Source organism: Sus scrofa, chromosome 13, assembly GCF_054392235.1.
Source record: "Sus scrofa isolate SSC_HxYL_T2T_F1_AM1 chromosome 13, Sscrofa_HxYL_maternal_Yorkshire_Landrace_v2.0, whole genome shotgun sequence".
Lineage (NCBI taxonomy): Eukaryota > Metazoa > Chordata > Mammalia > Artiodactyla > Suidae > Sus > Sus scrofa.
In genome coordinates, this window is record NC_139395.1 from 131,949,663 (window position 1) to 131,972,063 (window position 22,401).

The 22,401-nt window shown below is 35.0% G+C and overlaps 1 protein-coding gene across 1 annotated transcript in view; it reads left to right on the top strand.

The window, feature by feature from the left end:
- Positions 1-22,401, top strand: part of PIK3CA (phosphatidylinositol-4,5-bisphosphate 3-kinase catalytic subunit alpha) — a 99,294-nt gene that overhangs the window by 52,564 nt on the left and 24,329 nt on the right. Inside the window, exons 2-9 of the mRNA XM_084990368.1 lie at positions 7,605-8,032; positions 8,551-8,760; positions 10,505-10,755; positions 12,566-12,811; positions 13,890-13,975; positions 18,821-18,926; positions 19,411-19,563; positions 19,655-19,789. Of these exons, the coding sequence (XP_084846494.1) occupies positions 7,681-8,032; positions 8,551-8,760; positions 10,505-10,755; positions 12,566-12,811; positions 13,890-13,975; positions 18,821-18,926; positions 19,411-19,563; positions 19,655-19,789 (1,539 nt within the window). The 5' untranslated portion in view covers positions 7,605-7,680. The remainder of the gene's footprint in view (positions 1-7,604; positions 8,033-8,550; positions 8,761-10,504; positions 10,756-12,565; positions 12,812-13,889; positions 13,976-18,820; positions 18,927-19,410; positions 19,564-19,654; positions 19,790-22,401) is intronic.

Genomic DNA, 22,401 nt, shown 5'->3' on the forward strand with positions numbered 1-22,401 from the left:
CTAGTAGTTTTCTGTACTCTGCCTTGGTGGTATTGACTTTAGAGTATTCTACCAGATTTTGGTTTCTGCGTTTTGAGATGAATATTAGCAAAAGAACACATCCAGTGATAGCAAATATGATAAACTATTCTCACTTGAATTATGGTATAAGGAATTGGGGGTGAAAAGACCTAAAGTAGATCCCACTGTGGCACAAACTGAATGCCACAGTTTGGGTCTCTGCGGAGATGCAGACTCGATCCCTGGCCCAGCACAGTGGGTTAAATGATCCAGTGTTTACGAAGCTGTGGCACAGATCACAGCTGCAGCTCGGAATCAATCTCTGGCTTGGGGAACTTCCATGTGCCACAGGTTTGGCCATTAAAAAAAATAAATTAAAAAAAAGTCTTAAGGAAAATTCTAATCTCTGTCAATATGTGAAGAGATAGAGAAGGCAAAACAATTGAAGAAGTTTAGGAAAGCAACCCTCAGGTATAAACTTTCAAAGTGCTTTACAAAAACTTCTCTATCAAGTAGTAAGCTCCCAACACTGAATACATTTAATTGAATGACTTAGAAGATACTTTAGTATTTCAAGATTTTAACTTCACTGGCTTAAAATTAATGCCTGTTTTTGTTTTCAAAAGGCTTAGATTGAAAGTGTAGGATCATAGTTGTAAAGGCAGAGTTGAGATGAGTTATTAACCAATGTGCATTTAGATAATTCTCCAATTAATATCAATTCTGATACCATTTCAGATGCCTTTTTCCGTAAAAGGCCAGCTAGTAAGTATTTTAAGGTTTGCAGGCCACATGGTCTCTATAGCACCTGCTCAACTATGTGTTGTAATGCAGAAGCATCATTGGCAATATGTAAACATTGGCTGTGTTTCAATTAAACTTTATTTACAAAAGCAGGTGGTAAGCTGGGTTTGGCCTGTGGACCATAGTTTAACAACTCTTGCCTTAAATGATGAAATCTGGAAATAGCATTCTGATATAAATGGAGAAAGGCTTTCAGTTTAAGAGTTAAAAAACAAATTGTCAAGATGTCATTGTCTAATAGGGCTGAAAAAGTACATATCACATATTCAAAATATTGAATTGCCCAATGAATTAAGAAACTTTCAACTTAAAAGTCAAGTGACAATGGAAAGCCTGAGACTGTTTTCTACTGTGCTGCATGTTGTGTCCTTAAGGTGTTGTTGCTCCTGCAGAGCAATACCATCTACCCCACATGGACTGCTAATGCAGACTCAACCCTTACCAAGACATAAATGCAAGTTCAGGCCTCCTAAGAACAAAATGGCTTTCTCCGCCTCCTGCTCAAACACAGTAATTTTTAACAGTAATTTGAATACCAGAACAAGGAAGTAAATAGAAGTCTCTGATCAGCAAGGTATCTATTACATGTTTTTTTCTAACCTCACAAAGCAGAGGTTCTCATTTGGTCTCTTGGCCTTTAGTTTATACTTTATAGTTAGAAAATGATGATCAAGTGTTGGTACAGACTAGAAATGAGTAGCAGAACAGGAGGCTACTCTCATCAGGCAATCTGGCCACAGCTGAGAAGTGACCATTGCCTGCTAGAAAACAAGGATTGGGAGCATTTTAAAATCACAGTCTCCACCCTGAAGGTCAATAGTTTTGGAGCCAAAAATACCCTTAGACTCCTCATTAATACTGAAAAGCTTTGCTATATTGTGGTTTTGTATAGCATAGTAACTCATTTTATAATGAGGACTGTAACTCATCAAGAAAAGGGTAAATTGTGAAATATATATACTCTCTTAAGAAAACAGAACTGCGGAGTTCCCATCGTGGTGCAGTGGTTAACGAATCCGACTAGGAACTATGAGGTTGCGGGTTTGATCCCTGCCCTTGCTCAGTGGGTTGAGGATCTGGCGTTGCTGTGAGCTGTGGTGTAGGTTGCAGACGCGGCTCGGATCCTGCGTTGCTGTGGCTCTGGTGTAGGCCGGCGACTACAGCGCGGATTAGACCCCTAGCCTGGGATTCTCCATATGCTGCGGGAGCGGCCCAAGAAATGGCAAAAAGACCAAAGATAAATAATAAAGAATAAATTTAAAAAAAAAAAGAAAACAGAACTGCCTCAACTGAAATACTTATTAGATGTATTTTAAAAATTAGGATAAGCAAAACCAATCTATTTCATAAGAGTTCTGAATAGTTGTGTTTTGTCAGTGTGTGAGTATTTGGTCCTGGCATTCTGAACTGAAAAGCCCAGTAGAGGGAGTTCCCATTGCGGCACAGGGGAGAAAAATCTGATTAGTATCCAGAGGATGTGGGTTCGATCCCTGGCCTTGCTCAGTGGGTAAGGGATCCGGTGTTGCCGTGAACTGTGGTGTGGGTCATAGACATGGCTCAGATGCAGCAATGCAGAGTTGCTGTGACTGTGGTGTAGGCCAGCAGCTATAGCTCCAATTCAACCCCTACCCTGGGAACTTTTTAGGTGCAGCCCTAAAGAGCAAAAATAATAATAACCTAATAGAGTAGTTCCTTGACCCTTAAAGTGTTTTGTATTTAGCAAAAACATTGTTGTCACCTCAGACCTCCAAATTACATAGATTCATATTTTAAATATTTTAGAGTGATTTAGTCCTCTCTACTGCTTTTCAAATACAATTTTTCTCTTTAAGTAAATTGTTTCTAAGTTTCTACATATCGGTTTAATGTTTATTTGATTATATCCTATGTTTGAAAAGCAAATTTTTTAAGAAATCTGAATTTAAAAACCAGGAAAAATTGTCATTTCATTCTTATGTTCAAAATACCTGAGACTCCCTTTTAGTTAGAGTGTACTGCATTAAATTCAAACTCCTTATCATGAAGTCTGCCCACTTTTCTGGCCCCTGCCTACCTTTCACCCCTTCTTTCTTATCACACGCCCTACTTATTCCCATACACTTCATACTCAAGTAATTAAAAAACAACTTGTATTGCTGGTAACAGGCTACATTCTTTCATGGTCAGTGGTTTTGCACACATACTCTTGTGGCAATCCAAAACAGCTTCCTCATCTAGTTCTCCCTTGTTCAAGCCACCTCTTTTCTGGGAAGTCCCTAATAATGTGTAATACTGTACTTAAACTTTACCTCTCTGATGCCTTCCCTGGCCTCCCCAGGCAGTTAGCATTTCCTGTGACTTTTCTATCTTACAGTAATTTTCCACTGTTAAAGTTGTTCCTATATCATGTCTTTCCCCAGTAAACTCAATAGCAAAGGGAAAGCATCTGTTTACCGTTGTTTTCATGCTATTTAACCTAGAACCGGCACAAGCAGGCCTTTCTCCAAAAAGAATAGCAGGGGATTATTCCTCACACCCAAGCTGTAGATAGCTGTGCCAATTAAATAGGGATATTAGGAGTCTGAGAAAGTACGGGAGCATCTGAGCCACTCAGTACTGTTCTGAACTCATCTGTGAGCCTTGCAATACCAGTGCTACCTTAAGGTTTCTGCACTTGACACTGGCACTACTTTATGAAGCTGAAGCTCCTTATTTACTTGCCTCTCTCTAAAAAAGAACCCAAGTCCCTTTTCCCACCCCTAACTGTTGCCAGTTCTGAATAATTCATAATAGCTTGAAAAGATAATGTGTGTATACTTTATAGGTTTGTTGATAATATTTAATATTTTTGAGTGCTTACTGTGAACCAGTCTCTTTGCTTACATGTTTTTCATATATTTATCTAACACAACAGTCTGATGAAGTATATGCCATTATCCCAACTTAACAAATGGGAGGACAGGCAGATGTAAGGTTCAATTAGATGAATTAAACTATTCAAGGCCATACAACTATTAACTAAGGCAGTCAGGACTTGGACCTAGTGTACCTTCAGAGCCCATTCTCTTATTCACCACCAGTGAATATTCCTGCCTTAACTGAAGCCCAGATAGTGGCAAGGTTATGTGCACTTTAAAATCATCTAGACCTGTAGTCAAAAATCCATATCTGAAAACAAAACAAAACAAAAAAACCATAAAAATCTATATCTAGCATTTATTGGTGGCAAATAACTTTATTTCTCTTCTTTATTTCAGATTTCTCATGTGTGAAATGGTAATACTTACTCCAAAAGGGTTATTGCCTACCTAAGTGCATGATATATGTTAAATATATAAATGTTAACTTCACTTGCCTCTTCTACATTTCTGTTCGTGTGAGCTCTGAGGAAGTGGTTGAACAGAATAAGGCCTGGCATAAGAAGAAAGTGAGCTAGCTTTCTCTTTTCTGTGTCGTGCTACCAGAGTATTAGCCAGTACCTGGCTTATAGGATCTCTAAGTGTTTTATGGCTATGATGGCATTTTTTTCTCTTAATGAGAAGGGTGTGTCATGAGTATTTAATAGTTTTTAATTGCCCATAAATATAATATAGTAGTATAAGGATTAGAATCAATGATCTCCTGTTGTACTAGACTTCTCTTCTGCTAATTCTTAGGAAACATATGTAGACTCTGAGGCTTGTTACTTATTGTATGAAATAGTTGCCCCCATGATTCTGTAACATAGACCTGTTAGTGCCATTCAGCAAAGAAAACTATAAACACAGCTGTTATTTTGGTGTGGTTTGTGGTTTGGTTTTGTTTTTATTTGAACTTTTTTTAAGCAAGCAGATCATCATTTAGATGTAGTCGTTTGGCATTTTCCCTTACATTCTTTAAATTTTTGTATATTTTTAAAAATCTTAGCTTAAGTCATTTCTGTAATTACACACTCGGATTGATCCATCTGGTCTTTTTACTAGCCAGTGAATTTTATTTTAAAAGTATATTTCAAATCCTGTAACTTCAGTGAGATATATACATACATATATATATATATATATATATATATATGTAATTTTTTTTTCTTTTTAGGACCACACCTGTGGCATATGGAAGTTCCCAGGTTAGGGGCTGAATTGGAGCTGCAGCTGCTGGCCACAGCCACAGCGATACCAGATCCTAACCCACTGAGCAAGGCCAGAGATCAAACCCACATCCTCATGGATACTAGTCAGGTTTGGTACTGCTGAGCCATGATGGGAACTCCAGAGTTTCTTACAAATTTGAAGAAAATATTTCAAGTATTAAAAATAATTTTATGTTCTTTATTATCTTCCATTTGATTTCTGCATTTCCAGAGGTAGAAGGAGAGTATGAAATTTCTTCTACTCCTCACCTCCTTCATATAATTATAACTCTGAAGCATATTATAAACACTCGTTTGTAACTGAGGATTGATATAGCAGAAAAGTCTGATCAGGAGTTCCTTGGTGGCACAGCAGGTTAAGGATCCAGCATTATTACTGCCGTGGCTCAGGTCACAGCTGTGGGGTGGGTTTGATCCCTGGCCTGGGAACTTCCACATGCTTCAGGTGCAGGTTGTTGGAGGGCAGTTAAAAAGAAAATGTCTGATCAAAGGAGGTCCTATTGCTCTCTCCAGGTCACACTGGCTGTGAGATGAAAGATAGATTGTAGGGGTGAATGTAGATGTGGGGAGACTATATAGGCTTCTGCAGTGGTCCAGACAAGAAATAGTAGTCGCCTAGCCCAAGGTACTAAAAGTGGAAATGAAGGAGTGTAGACAGATTCAGGATATAGAATTAATGAAATTTGTTGATGGATTAGATATTGATGGTATGACAGAAAGGAGTCAGAGATAGCCGGTTTCTGGAGTAGATGTACTGTGCTTCTGTCACTTTCTCACTGTGTTTGTTCAACTCCTGCTTATCCTTAAAGAACTTATTTCATGTTACCTCCTGTGGAAAACCTCACTACCAACTTCCATTAAGTTAGGTGACCACACCATATGCTTTTATAGCACCTGGCACTTCTTCATGAGAGCATTTTTTTTCTGTTTTGTACCTGTGACTTTATTACCCTACATGCACATCACCTTCACACTCTTCACTTTGTCTTGTGAGGGAAAGGCTCTTCCTGTCTGGCTCATCATCATATTTCCAGCACCTAACATGGTCCTGGGGACAGCACTGATACATTTTTTTTTTTCTGTCTGTTTTTTTTGGGGGGAGTGTGGGTGCACCAGCAGCACATGGAAGTTCTCAGGTTAGGGGTAGAATTGGAGCTATAGCTGCCGGCCTACACCACAGCTACAGCAATGCCAGATCCTTAACTCACTGACCAAGGCCAGGGATCAAATGCACATCCTCATGGATAATAGTTAGGTTTGTTACCACTGAGCTACAATGGGAACTCCTGATACATTTTTCTTCTTTTTTCTTTCTTTCTTTCTTTTTTTTTTTTTTTTTTTTTTTTTTTTTGCTTTTTGGGCCGTACCCCTGGCATATGGAGGTTCCCAGGCTAGGGGTTGAATCGGAGCTACAGCTGCAAGCCTACATCACAGCCATGGCAACACAGGATCTGAACCACATCTGCAACCTACACCACAGCTCACGGCAATGTCAGATCCTTGACCCACTGAGGGAGGCCAGGGATTAAACCTGCATCCTCATAGATACTAGTTGGATTCATTTCCACTGAGTCACAATGGGAACTCCTGATATATTTTTGATGAATGAACAAAGCATCATTTATAGCTATTGCCCATAGTGCCTGATAGAGTAATTGAATATAGTAAATTATCTGGGCTTTTTTAATTCATTCCTCTGGCTTAATTTTTATTTTTCTTTATTTTCTTAATGTCTCTTACTTTATATTTTCTTATACCCTTACATTTTAGTTTACTGAATAAAAGAAAATATAAACAGCAATATATAAACTTTATACTTTGTGGGTTACCTAAAAAATGAGCGTTTCACATTGTAATAATACTTAATATTTTAAAAAATATGTGCTTAACACAGTTAGTTGGATCGTTGTACTGAAAAAAGAGTCAATGGATATGTAGATCAGTTCACTTCACTCAGAAATATTAGTACTGGATTACTTGATAAAAGGGATGGATCATTGGAAATCCATCATCATGTCTCAAAGAAAATACATTAATGACACTTTATATTATAGTGAACATATACCTAAATTATACCTGAAAACAGAATGGTCTAAGATATCACTTAGATAATAATCAATACAAAAAAAGGAAATTACAAAGATTAAGAAAGAAGAAAAGACTGACCATGTCAATTCTAGTTAACACAAGATGGAGGAAGGGGGTGTGAAAGCAAAAGTATTTGACTTCTCTAGCCTTTACTTTACTCATCTTTAACATAAGAGCTATGGACTCATGATCTAAAAGATCCTTTCCAGCCCAAATTCTGTTGCTCCATAAAATAGAAAAGAATGATAAAGGTGATATGTGATGGGAATTTTGGTTTCAATTACAACTTACCCTTTATTCTTTCTGTAGTCCAAGCTGTCTTGATAAGACTTTAAAGTCTGTGCAAATAAAATGTTTTTATTAAATTAATTTATTAAATACAATTAAATACTAATGACTTTTTATGATTTCTGCTTTGGAATCAGTTCTTTCAGCCTAATTTGAAGCAACAATCTCCATAAAAATATTTAAGATGAATTATAATTAATTACCCTAATCCAGTCAAACGATAGAAAATGAGTTTTTGCTTTTAGTAATGCTGTAAATAAATATATTCCTTGATGGTCATTTCTCTTTTAATATATGTTTTCTTTCTTTGGTTTAGTTTTCTGCTTTGGGACAGCCACGCATCTAATTCCTTAAAGTACTTTTATATGTAAAACTTGTAAAGGATCAGAACAATGCCTCCAAGACCATCATCAGGTGAACTGTGGGGCATCCACTTGATGCCCCCAAGAATCCTAGTGGAATGTTTACTACCAAATGGAATGATAGTGACTTTAGAATGCCTCCGTGAGGCTACATTAGTAACTATAAAGCATGAACTATTTAAAGAAGCAAGAAAATACCCTCTCCATCAACTTCTTCAAGATGAATCTTCTTACATTTTCGTAAGTGTTACCCAAGAAGCAGAAAGGGAAGAATTTTTTGATGAAACAAGACGACTTTGTGATCTTCGGCTTTTTCAACCATTTTTAAAAGTAATTGAACCAGTAGGCAACCGTGAAGAAAAGATCCTCAATCGAGAAATTGGTATGATAACATTTTGAGATGGCATTATCACCCCATTCTAAATGCAGAAGCTTAACTATTTTCTCATTAGTAAAATATTTTGTCTGAACTGGTTAATTGCTTTTGTGATCTTAAATAGATTTCAAAATGAAAATCATTACTTATCTAAAGTGGTTTTTTTGACTGTTAGGAACCATTTTTAACATATTGAAGTCTATAATGTTTTCTTTAAGAAGCTTCACTTGTAGAAATGATTTATATTTGTTATATCCCAGTTTTGTTTTATTTTGTCCTTTAAAATGTAATTAATATGAATAATGTTTGCTATCTTTACTCCAAATTGCTAAATATATATTTTATATATTGAAAATATTTGAGATCTCATCAATTCTTACTATATGTATCATCAAAAATTTTATTAACACGGAGAAACTTGTTTATTGTGATCCTCCCAAACTACCTAATTTTCTATTTATAATAAGCATGATCTTACTGTGTGTTTAACAGAATGTTATATTCTATGTATAATTTTTTTTAAGGTTTTGCTATCGGCATGCCAGTGTGCGAATTTGATATGGTTAAAGATCCTGAAGTACAGGACTTCCGAAGAAATATTCTTAATGTTTGTAAAGAAGCTGTGGATCTTAGGGATCTTAATTCACCTCATAGTAGAGCAATGTATGTCTATCCTCCAAATGTAGAATCTTCACCAGAACTGCCAAAGCACATATATAATAAATTGGATAAAGGTAAGAAAATTGTAAATCTACCATAATTGGTCACTGTAGTGAAAACTTCTGTCTGTGTCTATATCTTTGTACAGTTGTGGGTTTTTTTTTTTTTTTTTTTGGCCATACCTGTGGCCAGGATGTTCCTGGGCCAGGCATCAAACCCAAGCCACACTAGTGACAGTTCTGGATCCTTAACCTGCTAGGGTACCAGGCAACTCCTGTACAGTCTTTTTTTCCTAGATAGATGATAATCTTCTTGAAAGCAGGGACTGCTTATCCTGACAGGAGATAGTTGAGTGCCAAGTATACCATTTGTGTGCAGTAAGTATTGCTTGATTGAATGAGTATGTGCATGGGGTACTGACCCTTGGTGAATTGTTTATCTCAGAATAAAAGTAAAAAAAAAAAAAAATGGAGTTTGATATTTACTGTTACAGAACTACAGCTGGTTATCTTTTTACAAATAAAAACAAGTATAAATAGAAACATGAAATTTTGAGGAAACTCCACACATTCTTACTATATACAAAGAAAAATTATATTTCTTAACGTTAAATGCAGTAATTAACTCTTGATCATGCTGAGTGATAATAAGTTGACTTTTGACATTTAATGTATCAATTTCTAGAATTAAGTGAACATGAAAATATATAAACTATGTTGTCTTAGAAATGAAAATATTGTATCATAAATATTTCTATTTTTAAGATAACAAAGTGAAGTTTTTAATTGAAAGTTATAAATAGGTTAATTTACACACTATTAAATATATCAGTAGAATAAATTGTCATGACTATTTCAGCCTTATTATCCAGAGTAGTTTAATGCTTATAACACAAGAAACTTCATTTAAAATTCATTTCTACTTTAGCATACTTTTTTAAATGGAACGCTCTTTTCATTTTCCCCAATACTCCTTATGAAATTTTCCAACATATAAAAAAGTAGGAATTCCCATGTGGCTCAGCAGAAAGTAAACCCAACTAGTGGGTTCTGTCCCTGACCTTGCTCAGTGGATTAAGGATCCAGTGTTGCTGTGAGCTGTAGTGTAGGTCGCAGACACAGCTCAGATCCCACATTGCTGTGGCTGTGGCGTAGGCTGGCAGCTGCAGCTCTCATTTAACCCCTAGCCTGGGAACTTCCAATGCCGCAGGTTAGGCCTGAAAAAGACAAAAAAAAAAAAAAAAAAGTAGAAAGCATTTTACTGTGGATAGATACCTGGGACCACTCCAACATAGTTTTAATATTTTCATCATCTTTTTTTTTTTTTTTTGTCCTCCAGCCTAATGTTTAGTTAATCTTAAAAGGAAAAATAAGTAAGATTTAACTTCTTCCCCTTCCTCCCCTATCTTTTCTCTCATTCTAATTCAGCATCTTTCTTTAAGTCTCCATGATTCTTCCCCATAATTACCAAAAACTCTTCTGCTTAAGGTACTGTCGAACCTATGATACAATACCATTATGAGTCACTACTCACAGGGTTTGTATCTAAGAAATATGTCATATAGTTTAGAATGGAAATAAACTTGGTTTCACACTAGTCATAGTTTTGCATGCTTGCTATAAAACATGAGGTTTGGGCATGGTCTTGCAGCCCTATCAGATTTGAAGTTTTGTTCTTTCTGCCTGATATTTACCTGTATTTAATTAAGATTGATTATAAGTCATTTCTGTTTATGTTTGAGTAGTGGTAGTGCATAGTTTTTTGAAATTTATCTCTTGAAATGTGGTGATTGCATCTAATATTATTTTCCTATTACAGGGCAAATAATAGTGGTGATTTGGGTAATAGTTTCTCCAAATAATGACAAGCAGAAGTATACTCTGAAAATCAACCATGACTGTGTGCCAGAACAAGTAATTGCTGAAGCAATCAGGAAAAAAACTAGAAGTATGTTGCTATCATCTGAACAATTAAAACTCTGTGTTTTAGAATATCAGGGCAAGTACATTTTAAAAGTGTGTGGATGTGATGAATACTTCCTAGAAAAATATCCTCTGAGTCAGTATAAGGTGAGTAACAAGTTTAAAAGATATTTTAAATTTAAAAGTTAATCACACTAGAAAATGATCTGTATTTTTAAGACATAGTTTTTGAAAATTAAATAGCATGAAGATGTTTATTTTTTTCACTGTGTTTTATTTGAGAGACCAATGAATTTGCTCTTCTTTTAGATTTTATAAAATTAATATTGGGGGGCCTGACTCTACATATGTAGATAACCTTATGTTTACAAACATTTGATTTAGTAACTGTTTAATTGTGCCATGAGGTAAGGTATAATAATGTTTCACATATTCTGCATGCAAAAAATGCATCATGTGCTATTCCAAATAGATTCATTTTTGTCATGGAAATACTGTTATTAGCCAATAGGAATTCTAAATAATAATGGAACTTGCACAGAAGGCTCTGAGTGTTCTCTGGGTCAAAAAAAAAAAAAAAAAGAAAGAAATGTTGGCAGTTATACTAACCCCAAAACATGGGTTTTATTTCATGATTTTTATCCCCTCCCAAGCAATGACTCTAGAAGGAATAAAATAGACATTTCAACATGGATGGACCTAGAAACTATCATACTAAGTGAAGTTAGTCAGACAGTGAAAGACAAACATCATATAATATCACCTATATGTGGAATCTTAAAAAAAAAAATACAAATGAACTTATTTGCAGAGCAGGAACAGACTCATAGAATTTGAAAAACTTATGGTTACCAAAGGGGACAGGTGGGGGGTGGGAGGGATGGACTGAGGATTTGAGACTGGCATATGCACATCGAGGTATATAGAATGATTGGCCAACTGGGGACCTGCTGTATAGCATAGAGAACTCTACCCAGTATTCTGTGATAATCTATGTGGGAAGAGAGAATGAATATGTGTGTGTGTATGTGTGTGTGTGTATACACATACACACCTACATACATATATATATATATATATATATATATATATATATATGTACGACTGGGCCACTTTGTTGTACAGCAGAAATTAAATCAACTATACTTCAGTAAAACTTTAAAATAGACACTTTAAAAAAGCCATGATCTGCCGTTAATTAATGTGTACTGTTAATACTTAACCTGCTCTCTATTTCTGTTCATTTGTACCAAGCATAAGCCAAGTACTGATTTACAATAACAGAAAAGACAAGGTTCTAGCTTTTAGGTATCTCATAATCTAGTGGGGCTTGTGGGTAAGAAAATAGGTTTTTGTGATATGTACACACATCATAGTAGCATTTATATTAAAAATCTCCTTCATAAGTGTCTTTTCAAAGCTCAAACCAATGCATGTTAATATTTTAAAAATATGTGTTCCATGATTTTATTAGTCTCTTCTCTTTGTAGTTTTTTGTTTTTTAACAAAACAAATGTTTCTCAAAAAATGTTGGGACAGAAATGGGCAGCAACTCTTGAATTTGACATTAATATGACTTAATGGATGAATGATAGAGGCTTTCTAAATGATGTTGCTTTTCCTTTAAAAGTACAATGCTTCCATGCTAAGTATCCTCTGATCCTTATTTTTAATTTCTTTTTTCTTTTCTTTTTCTTATTTTTTCCTTCCAGGTAAGGGTAGAACTACAGTCTCAAAGCTGACCTTTTTTTTTTCTTTTATACAGTTTATAGTCTAAGAGCTACTTGGTTGATCTGTGCAACTGCTAAGAAATGTAGTCTTATAATGTTTGATTTTTTTATCGCCTTTGCAGATTAGTATGTAAATTCTCTAATAATACACTTATTTTTAAAATGAAGTAAGTTTTAATATGAAGAATCTTAAATTACTTCTCCCCTCCCATGTTAATCTCTTACAGTATATAAGAAGCTGTATAATGCTTGGGAGGATGCCCAATTTGATGCTGATGGCTAAAGAAAGCCTTTACTCTCAACTGCCAATGGACTGTTTCACAATGCCATCTTATTCCAGACGCATCTCCACAGCTACTCCATATATGAATGGAGAAACATCTACAAAATCCCTTTGGGTTATAAACAGCGCACTCAGAATAAAAATACTTTGTGCAACCTATGTGAATGTAAATATTCGAGACATTGACAAGGTAAGGGCAAATGTTGATGTTTATTATTGTATATAAATTATTTTATATAAACCTTTTAATTGAACTATATAATAATTTTGACCTGCTGTATGTTTTCACATGGCTAGAAAACATCTACCTCAGCTTATATCCTTTTCTGTAATTCTAATATCCCTAATTCTAATATTCTCATAATTCTCAGCTCTTAAAACCAGACTTTTACAGAATTCATTTGTCAGGAAAACCTACCTGACCTAACCTAAAGTGAGATTTTTTAGTCTTTATCCTACTTAGGGTAAACATCTGTGTGTTTTGTTACAGAAATACTGTTTTCTTGGGATTTCCCTGTGGTGCATTGGGTTAAGGATCCAGTGTTGCCCCTGCAGCAGCTCAGGTCACTTCTGTGGCATGGGTTTGAGTCCTGGCCTGGGAACTTTGATGTGCCACAAGAGCAGCACCCCCCAAAAAAGAAAAGAAATATTAATTTCTTTATGGAATATGCTGTTCTAACTGCTAAAAATACTAAGTAATATTTAATGTATATGCCAGTTTATCTTTCTAAAATAAATACCCGGCCTAAAGGGATTGTGGGCCTATATTGATTTTCAATATAGTGATGCCCCCTTGAAGGCAGCTGCAAATTTTGGTGAAGAATTTTTTTTTTTTTTTCATTTTAGGGCCACATCTGCAGTGTATGGAAGTTCCCAGGCTAGAGGTTGAATCAGAGCTGCAGCCTCTGGCCTGCACCACAGCCACATCCATGCCAGAGCCGAGCTACATCTGCAACCTACACTGCAGCTCTTAGCAATGCCAGAACCTTAACCACTGAACAAGGCCAGATATCAAACCTGCATCCTCACAGACACTGTGTTGGGTTCTTAACTCACTAAGCCACAACAGGAACTCCTGGTAAAGAATTTCCATCAATGTTAAGTTACTATGTATGTGAGGAAAAGGAGAAGAGAACAGAAACTTTTAATTGATTCTCTTATTCACATCATTTGAATTGTTTTGATAGTATTTAACACTGGTCTGGTCTACTGTGTGTGTCTGCGTGTATGTGTGTATGTTAATACACAAAACTTTTTTTTCCCCTTAGATCTATGTTCGAACAGGTATCTACCATGGAGGAGAACCATTATGTGATAATGTGAACACTCAACGAGTACCTTGTTCCAATCCCAGGTAAGGAGGTATATGGATTTATATTTTGAAAGGTCATGTTAATGTTTAGCATGGGTAATCAGTAAAAGTAGTGTATTTTACATCATTAGTTTAATACCAGTCATATGAAATTACCAGACATTTAGATATAGAATATGAGGATATCCTGTCAAATGAATATCAATCACAGGATCACTTTATTGATTCTCTCTAAAATTTTATGGGAAGGATTTTCCAATCTCTCTTCCCACTTTGTCAAGGAGAGGACAGAATGTGGTTATAGTTTTGTGCTGATGGTGTTTTCCTTACATTAGACCCATAAACCTAGCTTTATCTCCATATCCATTTCCATTAAGATATGAGAGTTGGCAAACAACTGTAGAGCTGGGCTTCTCTGAGGCAGCTTCCTTTGTAACACTCCCAAGAATACTTACTTATGATAGTCAAATAAAAAGTCATTAGTCACAAATCAATTTCTTAGTGGGAGGGCGGAGTTATCGGGAACGTTTTTAAATGATTACTGCCTAGATAAAATGAAGGGGAAAAATAGGTAGTATAATTCAACAGCTTGCCATATTGCCATTTATCTCTTATTGTAGAATCATTTGGGAATAAAAGTCTGTTCCTGAATATAATAGTAATATTTTAAGAGGATTCAAATCAGTATTAAATGTTAAAAGGTGGATTGTACAGACTATCAATAGAGCTAACTAGTGGATCTTCCAGAAGAAAATTTCATAATGAATTCAGATTGAGTTCTAGGAGAGTCAAGAAAAAGTATTCATCTTATAATTAAATTGCTAGATGTGGCCACCCTTCTGGAGCGTAGGTAAAGTTCAGAGAGACAGTAGCCTTCTCTACCAGGAAGAAAGAAAATAGTTCCTCACTCTACCTGAACCATTGTAGATCAGGAAGTACATCATTCAGTTAAAAAGTATGCTGTGGGAATAGACAACACTAGAATCTTTTAAATTTTTTGTTAGAACAACAAATTTACTTCCCACTCATATAGCGTATCTGTCACAGGTTGGGTGGGGTGGTTGTGCAAGGAACAGAAAAACAATATTTAAAGAAATAATGACCAGAATTTTCCAGATTTGGTGAAAACTATAAAACCAACAATTTAAGGAGTTCAACAAGCCCCAAGCAAAGACCCCAAAATAATATGGGGCAGGTTTATCCTGGTTGTTTCAAATACAAAAAATAAACTAACTTTCGAAAAGTAAAAGGTAAATTTATTTAATAAGATTAAAATGTCAAAATTTTAATAAAGTATCTATTTAGAAAGGACTTAACATTTTATCATCTTTCCTTTAGGAATTTTTTGTCTGTGAGATAAAATCCCTAGTTTAAAGATTTAAGTAATTTGGGGGAAGCTCCTGTTGTGGCTCAGCGTGTTACGAACCCAGCTAGTATCCACGAGGATGTGGGTTCGATCCTTGGCCTCACTCAGTGGGTTGAGGATCCGGTGCTGCTGTGGCTGTGGTGTAGGCCGTCAGCTGTAGCTCCTATTAGACCCCTAGCCTGGGAACGTCCATATGCCATAGGTGCGGCCCTAAAAAACAAAAAAAACAAACAAAAAAAAAGATTTAAGTCACTTTTTAAACTTTTCTATATTTACAAAAAAATCAAAGATAAAAGTATATGAAGTTATTAGAGAGAGTTCCTGTTGTGGCGCAGTGGAAACGAATCTGACTAGCATCCATGAGGATACAGGTTCGATCCCTTGGCCTCACTCAGTGGGTTAGAGATCCAGCATTGACTGTGAGTTGTGGTGTAGTTTGCAGATGCAGCTTGGATTCCAAGTTACTGTGGCTGTGGTGTAGGCCAGCAGCTGCAGCTCCAATTTGACACCTAGCCTGGGAATTTCCATATCCCGCGGGGCAGCCCTAAAAAGCAAAAAAAATAAAATTATATATATATTTATATATATATATACACACACACACACATATATATACACACACACATATGAAATTATTAGAAAGAATTTTTAAAATTCTTACTGAGATTAAGATTGTTATCATCTGTACTTTCAGTATGCTAAATAAATTAAGTATTTTATGAATTCTTCATAAATGTTACCAATTATCTCCCAAAATCAGAATCAATTTGGAATATATATATATATGTGTGTGTGTGTGTATATAAAAAACAATTGCCTGAAAATAAGGAACTTAACTGTGTGTGTGTGTTTGTGTGTAGACTTAAGAAGAAGAAAGAAAACAGGCTTTATTTGGTTAGCATAGTACTGATCAACTACATTATTAGGACATAGTTCTCAGGAAGTATATAGAAAATTTCTCATTAATAATAAGCAATTTTGGAGTTCCCATGGTGGCACAGGGGAAACGAATCCGACTAGTATCCATGAGAATGCAGGTTCAATCCCTGGCTTTGCGCAGTGGGTTGGGGATCCACTGTTGCCATGACCTGTGGTGTAGGTCACGGACACGGCTCAGATCCCGAGTTGCTGTGGATGTGGCTGTGGCCGGCAGCTGTACCTCCGATTCGACCCCTAGCCTGGGAACCTCCATATGTCATGGGTGCAGCCCTAAAAAAATAAATAAATAAAAATAAAATAAAGCAATTCTTAAAGATTTATAAGTAGTAAAAACTGCTAGGTACATTTGAGATATTTTATCTTATTTTTCTTAAATTACTGTAAATTTATCAAATCTCACAATATTTCTTTTCCCTCTACTTGTTGTTTCCTTTCCCATTAGATTTCCTTCTAGCTAAGTTTTAGATATAAGACTTTGTCCATCCTCAAGCAAAGATACTATAATAAATAGAACTTATTTTATTTATAATGTTTTATACCTTAATTTGAGTAATTAAAATAGAATTTTATACTATTCTGTTAATTCTCTTATTTACAATCAGGAAATAGAATGAAATTATAAAGAAGCCATTTGAAAAGTTTTCAAAGTTATGTCTAACACTTGAGCTTTTTTTCCTTTTTTGGCCACCCCAGGGCATCTGAAGTTCCCAGGTCAGGGATCAGATCCGAGCTGTAGTCACAACCTAAGCCACAGCTGCAGCAGTACTGGTTCCTTAACCCACTGTGCCAGGCCAGGTATTGAACCTGCATCTCAGCACTCTCAAGATGCCACTGATTCTGTTGTGCCACAGTGGGAACTCCTAGCAGTTGAGCTTTTAAACGTGGACCAGTTACTGTTCGGATTGCTTTACTTATGTCATCTCATTTAATCTTCACAACTTTATGACAGTAGGTACTAATAATTATTAGTCTTATTTCATGGGTGAAAAAAAAGACAAAGCAAGAGTGACACATTTAGTAAAATAGTAGAAACAAGATTTTACTTCAGGTACTCTTAACATCTGAGTCTGTACTCCTAGCCATTAGTAAATGTTTTTTTGCTTTTTGTTTTTTTGGTTTTTTTTAATGGCTGCACCCAGAGTATATGGAAGTTCCCAGGCCAGGGATTGAATGAGTCACAGCCGCAACCTACACCACAGCTGCAGCAACGCCAGATCCTTAACCCACTGTACTGGGCCAGGGATGGAACCCATGCCTCCATAGTGACCCAAGTGCTGCAGTCAGGTTCTTAATGCTGGTGCCACAATGGGAACTCTGCTATAATGTTTTTTTCGTTAAAAAAAAAAAAAAAGGAACTTATTGTACATGGCTCTTTATAAGTATGTTTAACAAATATAGCCATAATTTTACATGTAACATCCAGTAAATTAAAGGCAATTTCTAAAAATTTGAATAATTTCTATCACTTATTGTAGTAACTTTTTGCTCTTATTATGAAAGTCAGGTTTTATTACTTCTTGTGAAGTAGTTATTCTAAAATTTAAGTACTTTCTCCTTATGTATCCTTTATTTTATTTAAATATTGACTTATTTAAACTAATGAGCTCTTCTAAATGAAACTACATCATTTATAAAAGTAATCAAATATAATTTTAATTATAGTAGGAAATCTAATTTTATCATATTTAGTTTCCCTTTTGTTTGTCTTTTCTATAAGCTAGTTATTTTTATTTTTTTTACTGAAATATAGCACAGATGCATAAAGTTACACAAATCCTAATTGCATAGCTCAGTGAATTATCACAAAATGAATTCCCATATAACCACTATGCCAGTCAAGAATTAGAACATATACCAGTATTCTAAAAACCCCTCTTCATTTTCTTTCCCAGTCCATTAAAGGTAACTACTATCTTGACTTCTAACACTGTTGGTTAGTTTTGGTTGTTTCTGAATTTTATATAAATGGACTCAAGGAGAAAATATTCTGTTGTTTCTGGCTTCTTAAATTCAATATTATGATTGTGAAATTTCATCCATATCTTAACTGGTGTTTATTTCCATTGATATATATGGTATGCCATTATATGAACCTACTATATCATTTACCTGTTCTACTGTTGGACATTTGAATTTTTTTGAAGTTTGGGGATACTGCAGATAATTCCTTTAAATTCTGTGCAGTGATAGATTCATTTCTGTGGTTTCACACCTGTAGGTATGAGTCATAGGTCAGTTGTAATAGATTTTGCTTTACAGATCAGTTGTACAAATTACATTTTCCCTAGCAGTATATGAGATTTCCTGTTATGGTATCTCCTTACCACCTCTTAATATCATCAGTCTTTATAGTTTTAGCCATTCTCATTTATGGTGATATCTTTTGTTCTTGATTTTCTGTATGACATATGATGTTGTCTACTTTTTTATGTTGTTGGCCATTTGGATATGGTCATGTGAAGTCTATGTTCCAGACAATCTCTGGCCTGTTTTTTATTTGATTTATCTTTTCTTGATGATTTGTAGGAGTCTGATGATTTATATGCTCTGGGGATTTTTTTTTTCTTTAAAATTTTTCATAGGTGGAATGAATGGCTGAATTACGATATATACATTCCTGATCTTCCTCGTGCTGCTCGACTTTGCCTTTCCATTTGTTCTGTTAAAGGCCGAAAGGGTGCTAAAGAGGTAAAGTGTTTCAAAGGGGACAATTGTATTCACTTCTAAAAAACTCCTACTTATTACTGCTGAGTGAAATTTTTTGAGAAATAGATATTACATTTTCTTTTTAAAAATTAAACTTTAAAATAATGTATTTATTTAAAGAAGAACACCTTGGTAGAGCTTAACAGAATTTGCTTTGTATGTCCTGAGTTCATAAAATTTTTAAACATGCACGGTGACTGTACACAAATACCTGTTAGATGACCACATGCGAGTATCTGTCTTTCTTGCTTTCGTTCATACTTCCTATTTATAATTAAAGATAATAAATGTAATTTCAAATGGGAAAAAGGAAATAAAGCATTTATACTTTGAAAAAATTAATGTGATTTTTATAGATACCATTGTAAAGACAGCTGTTGAATTCTTTCTGAGGAAAAAGATGTTTGAAATGCATGTTATAATTTAATCCACAGAATAGTGAATATTTTTCTGTTTGTATTTTAAGGAACACTGTCCATTGGCCTGGGGAAATATAAACTTGTTTGATTACACAGATACTCTAGTATCTGGAAAAATGGCTTTGAATCTTTGGCCTGTACCTCATGGGTTAGAAGATTTGCTGAACCCTATTGGTGTTACTGGATCAAATCCAAATAAAGTAAGTTCTTTATTATCACGAATTGTATTTTTTTCTTTTTTTTATGACAGTCAAGCATAGTGTATATAATAACTTTTATTCCATCTCTTAGGAAACTCCATGCTTAGAGTTGGAGTTTGACTGGTTCAGCAGTGTGGTGAAGTTTCCAGATATGTCAGTGATTGAAGAGCATGCCAATTGGTCTGTATCCCGAGAAGCAGGATTTAGTTACTCTCATGCAGGACTGGTAAGGCAAATCACTGACTTTTCCCCAAGTAGCAGTCATAATCAGTGGATTTGGGTATATACTCTTTGTACGGAAAAAGTTTCATTTGTTTTAGTTACACTGGCATAGATACTACAGGGTCTAGAATAGTATTGTAATATAATAAAATTCTCTATGCTAATATTTTTATTGGAGATATGCCTCTTCTTAGTTTAGTCTGCTTTCATTTAGCAAATACTTACTGAATGCTGACTATATATATATATATTTATTGTATGATAGTTGGTAGGTAGTAAAGTTGTGACATAGAGACCTCTACTCAGTAAACAGTCTAATGGCGAAAATAGGCCTGAATCTGGTAAAAGCAGAAATAGAAGATTTTAAATCATGGTAAACCATGAAGGAAACAGTAGTGCCAGGAATGACTGAGGGTTTATGGGAGAATGGCTATTATATTTGGGGTTCAGGAAAGACCTCCCTAAGATAGTAAACTTGAAGTTGAATCCAAGGTATAAATACGTTGTTAGTTGAGCAGGAGAAATAACATACTGCTATAGTCCAGACACCCTAGAAAAGAGTATGTATAAAATGGAGTTTAAATATTGATCTGTTGGTCTGACCTTAGCCGTAACTTTGGAACTGCAATATAACTCAGATCATAAACCCTTCCTTATTTCTCAAGGGCAAAAGTGTCAGTACTGAGGGAAGATATTTTTGTTCTTCACTATCCTCTTTCCTCAGTTTCCTAATTTGTCACCTTTTTCTTTGGACTAGTTGAAGGCTATAGATAGACTGTTCAGGTGAATATGGGTCCTGAAATATGCCAACCCCCAGTAACTGTAATAACACTCAGGGCAGCCCAAAATCCTACACTTAAGAATTTTATTAGTTTAACTTTATTACTTGTGTTCTTAGTAAGGACTTTACCAATCCCTTTTGTAAACTGAATAATAATAATAGTAATAATAATATTTTTTGCTTATGTACTTTCAAAGATCTGTAGAAGGTATTTTGATAAATAGAAATTAATTTAAAATCATTATGAATTCTGTGATTTACTAAAAGTACACTTAGCTTTTTGGACATTTAAAAGGGATTCTCTTATAGCCACTATTCTGTAAGTTTAATTCCTTGAATCTTGCTCACGTTTAAGTGCTTATCATGTACCAAATGCCATACCAATTACTTTTCATGTATTATCTAATTTAATCTTAAGCAGCCTTTATAAGGCAAGGTACTATTATCATGCCTATTTTACCAGTAAGGAAAAGGGTTAAAGAGTTTAAGTTAACCAATGTTACTGTTTAATACGTATTAAGTCTCTTACTCTTAAACCATTCTGTTATAACTAAATAAGAATTCCTTAGAAATTAGAGATAAAATACTGATGAACATTTCCATAACATGTTTATAACCCTCTCCAATTAGTTATACATATAAACAAATTGAATTACCAGAGTCAAGTCACTTACTTGAAAAATCATTTATCTCCTATTTTATTTATACATTCAGTCATTGAACTCACTTTGCCATCAGGATTTGTTGGAGTCAATTTTAGCTTTTTGAGCAGGTCTAACTGTAAGGATTCTTTTTTTGTTGGGATGTGTTTTTTGTTTTTGTTTTGTTTTGTTTTGTTTTGCTCTTTAGGGCCGCACCCATGGCATGTGGAGGTTCCCAGGCTAGGGGTCCAATCAGAGCTACAGCTGCTGTCCTTTGCCACAGCCACAGCAACATCAGAAACAAGCTGCATCTGCCACCTATACCACAGCTTACAGCAATGCTGGATCCTTAAGCCACTAAGCAAGGCCGGGGATCGAACCCACAACCTCATGGTTCCTAGTTGGATCTGTTTCCGCTGCACCACTATGGGAACTCCATATAAGGATTCATATTTTATGACTTTTTCTTCCTTAGAAGAATTTATTTCAATGAAAAAAGAAAAACCTTATTTTTATAATAGAATAAAACTGATTCTCTCAATTATACCATCAGATCTGTTGAAAACTTTATAAATCTAAGGTACTACATCAGATCTTAGTTTTCCTGTATCTTAGAATATTTTACTGTTTCATCATTATTCATCACTTACTTCCAACTATGCTAAAACAATGAAGACTAAAGTAATATGAAAATACAGAGGGATAGAATAGTTTAGAAGGGTTATACAATAATGAAATAAATCATTATTACATCATCCTTCAGCCTTCTTATTGCATTGCCCAAAGTTTTAGATCATCTTTCCAGAAGTATAAAGAAATCTGCAAACACCATCATTATAGTTTTTTTGTTTTTGTTATTTGTTGGGTTTTCAATGAACACTGTTAATAATTCAGAATTTTTCCCTTTCCACTGATAATGACAAGAAGAAAATCGACAGAGGAAAGCATTTCACAGTTATTAGACAAATTACAATATGAATACCAAGAAATAGATAATAGCACTTTAAAGTAGAATAACTCAGCCATAACATTGCTGACATTTGGAGCCAAAAAATCCTTTGTTATAGAGGCTATCATGTGCATTATAGGATGTTTAGCAGTATCTCTGGCCTCTACCCTCTGGATGCCAGTAGCAGCACCACCACAAGTTGTGACAATAAAAAATGTGTCTAGGAGTTCCCATCGTGGCTCAGT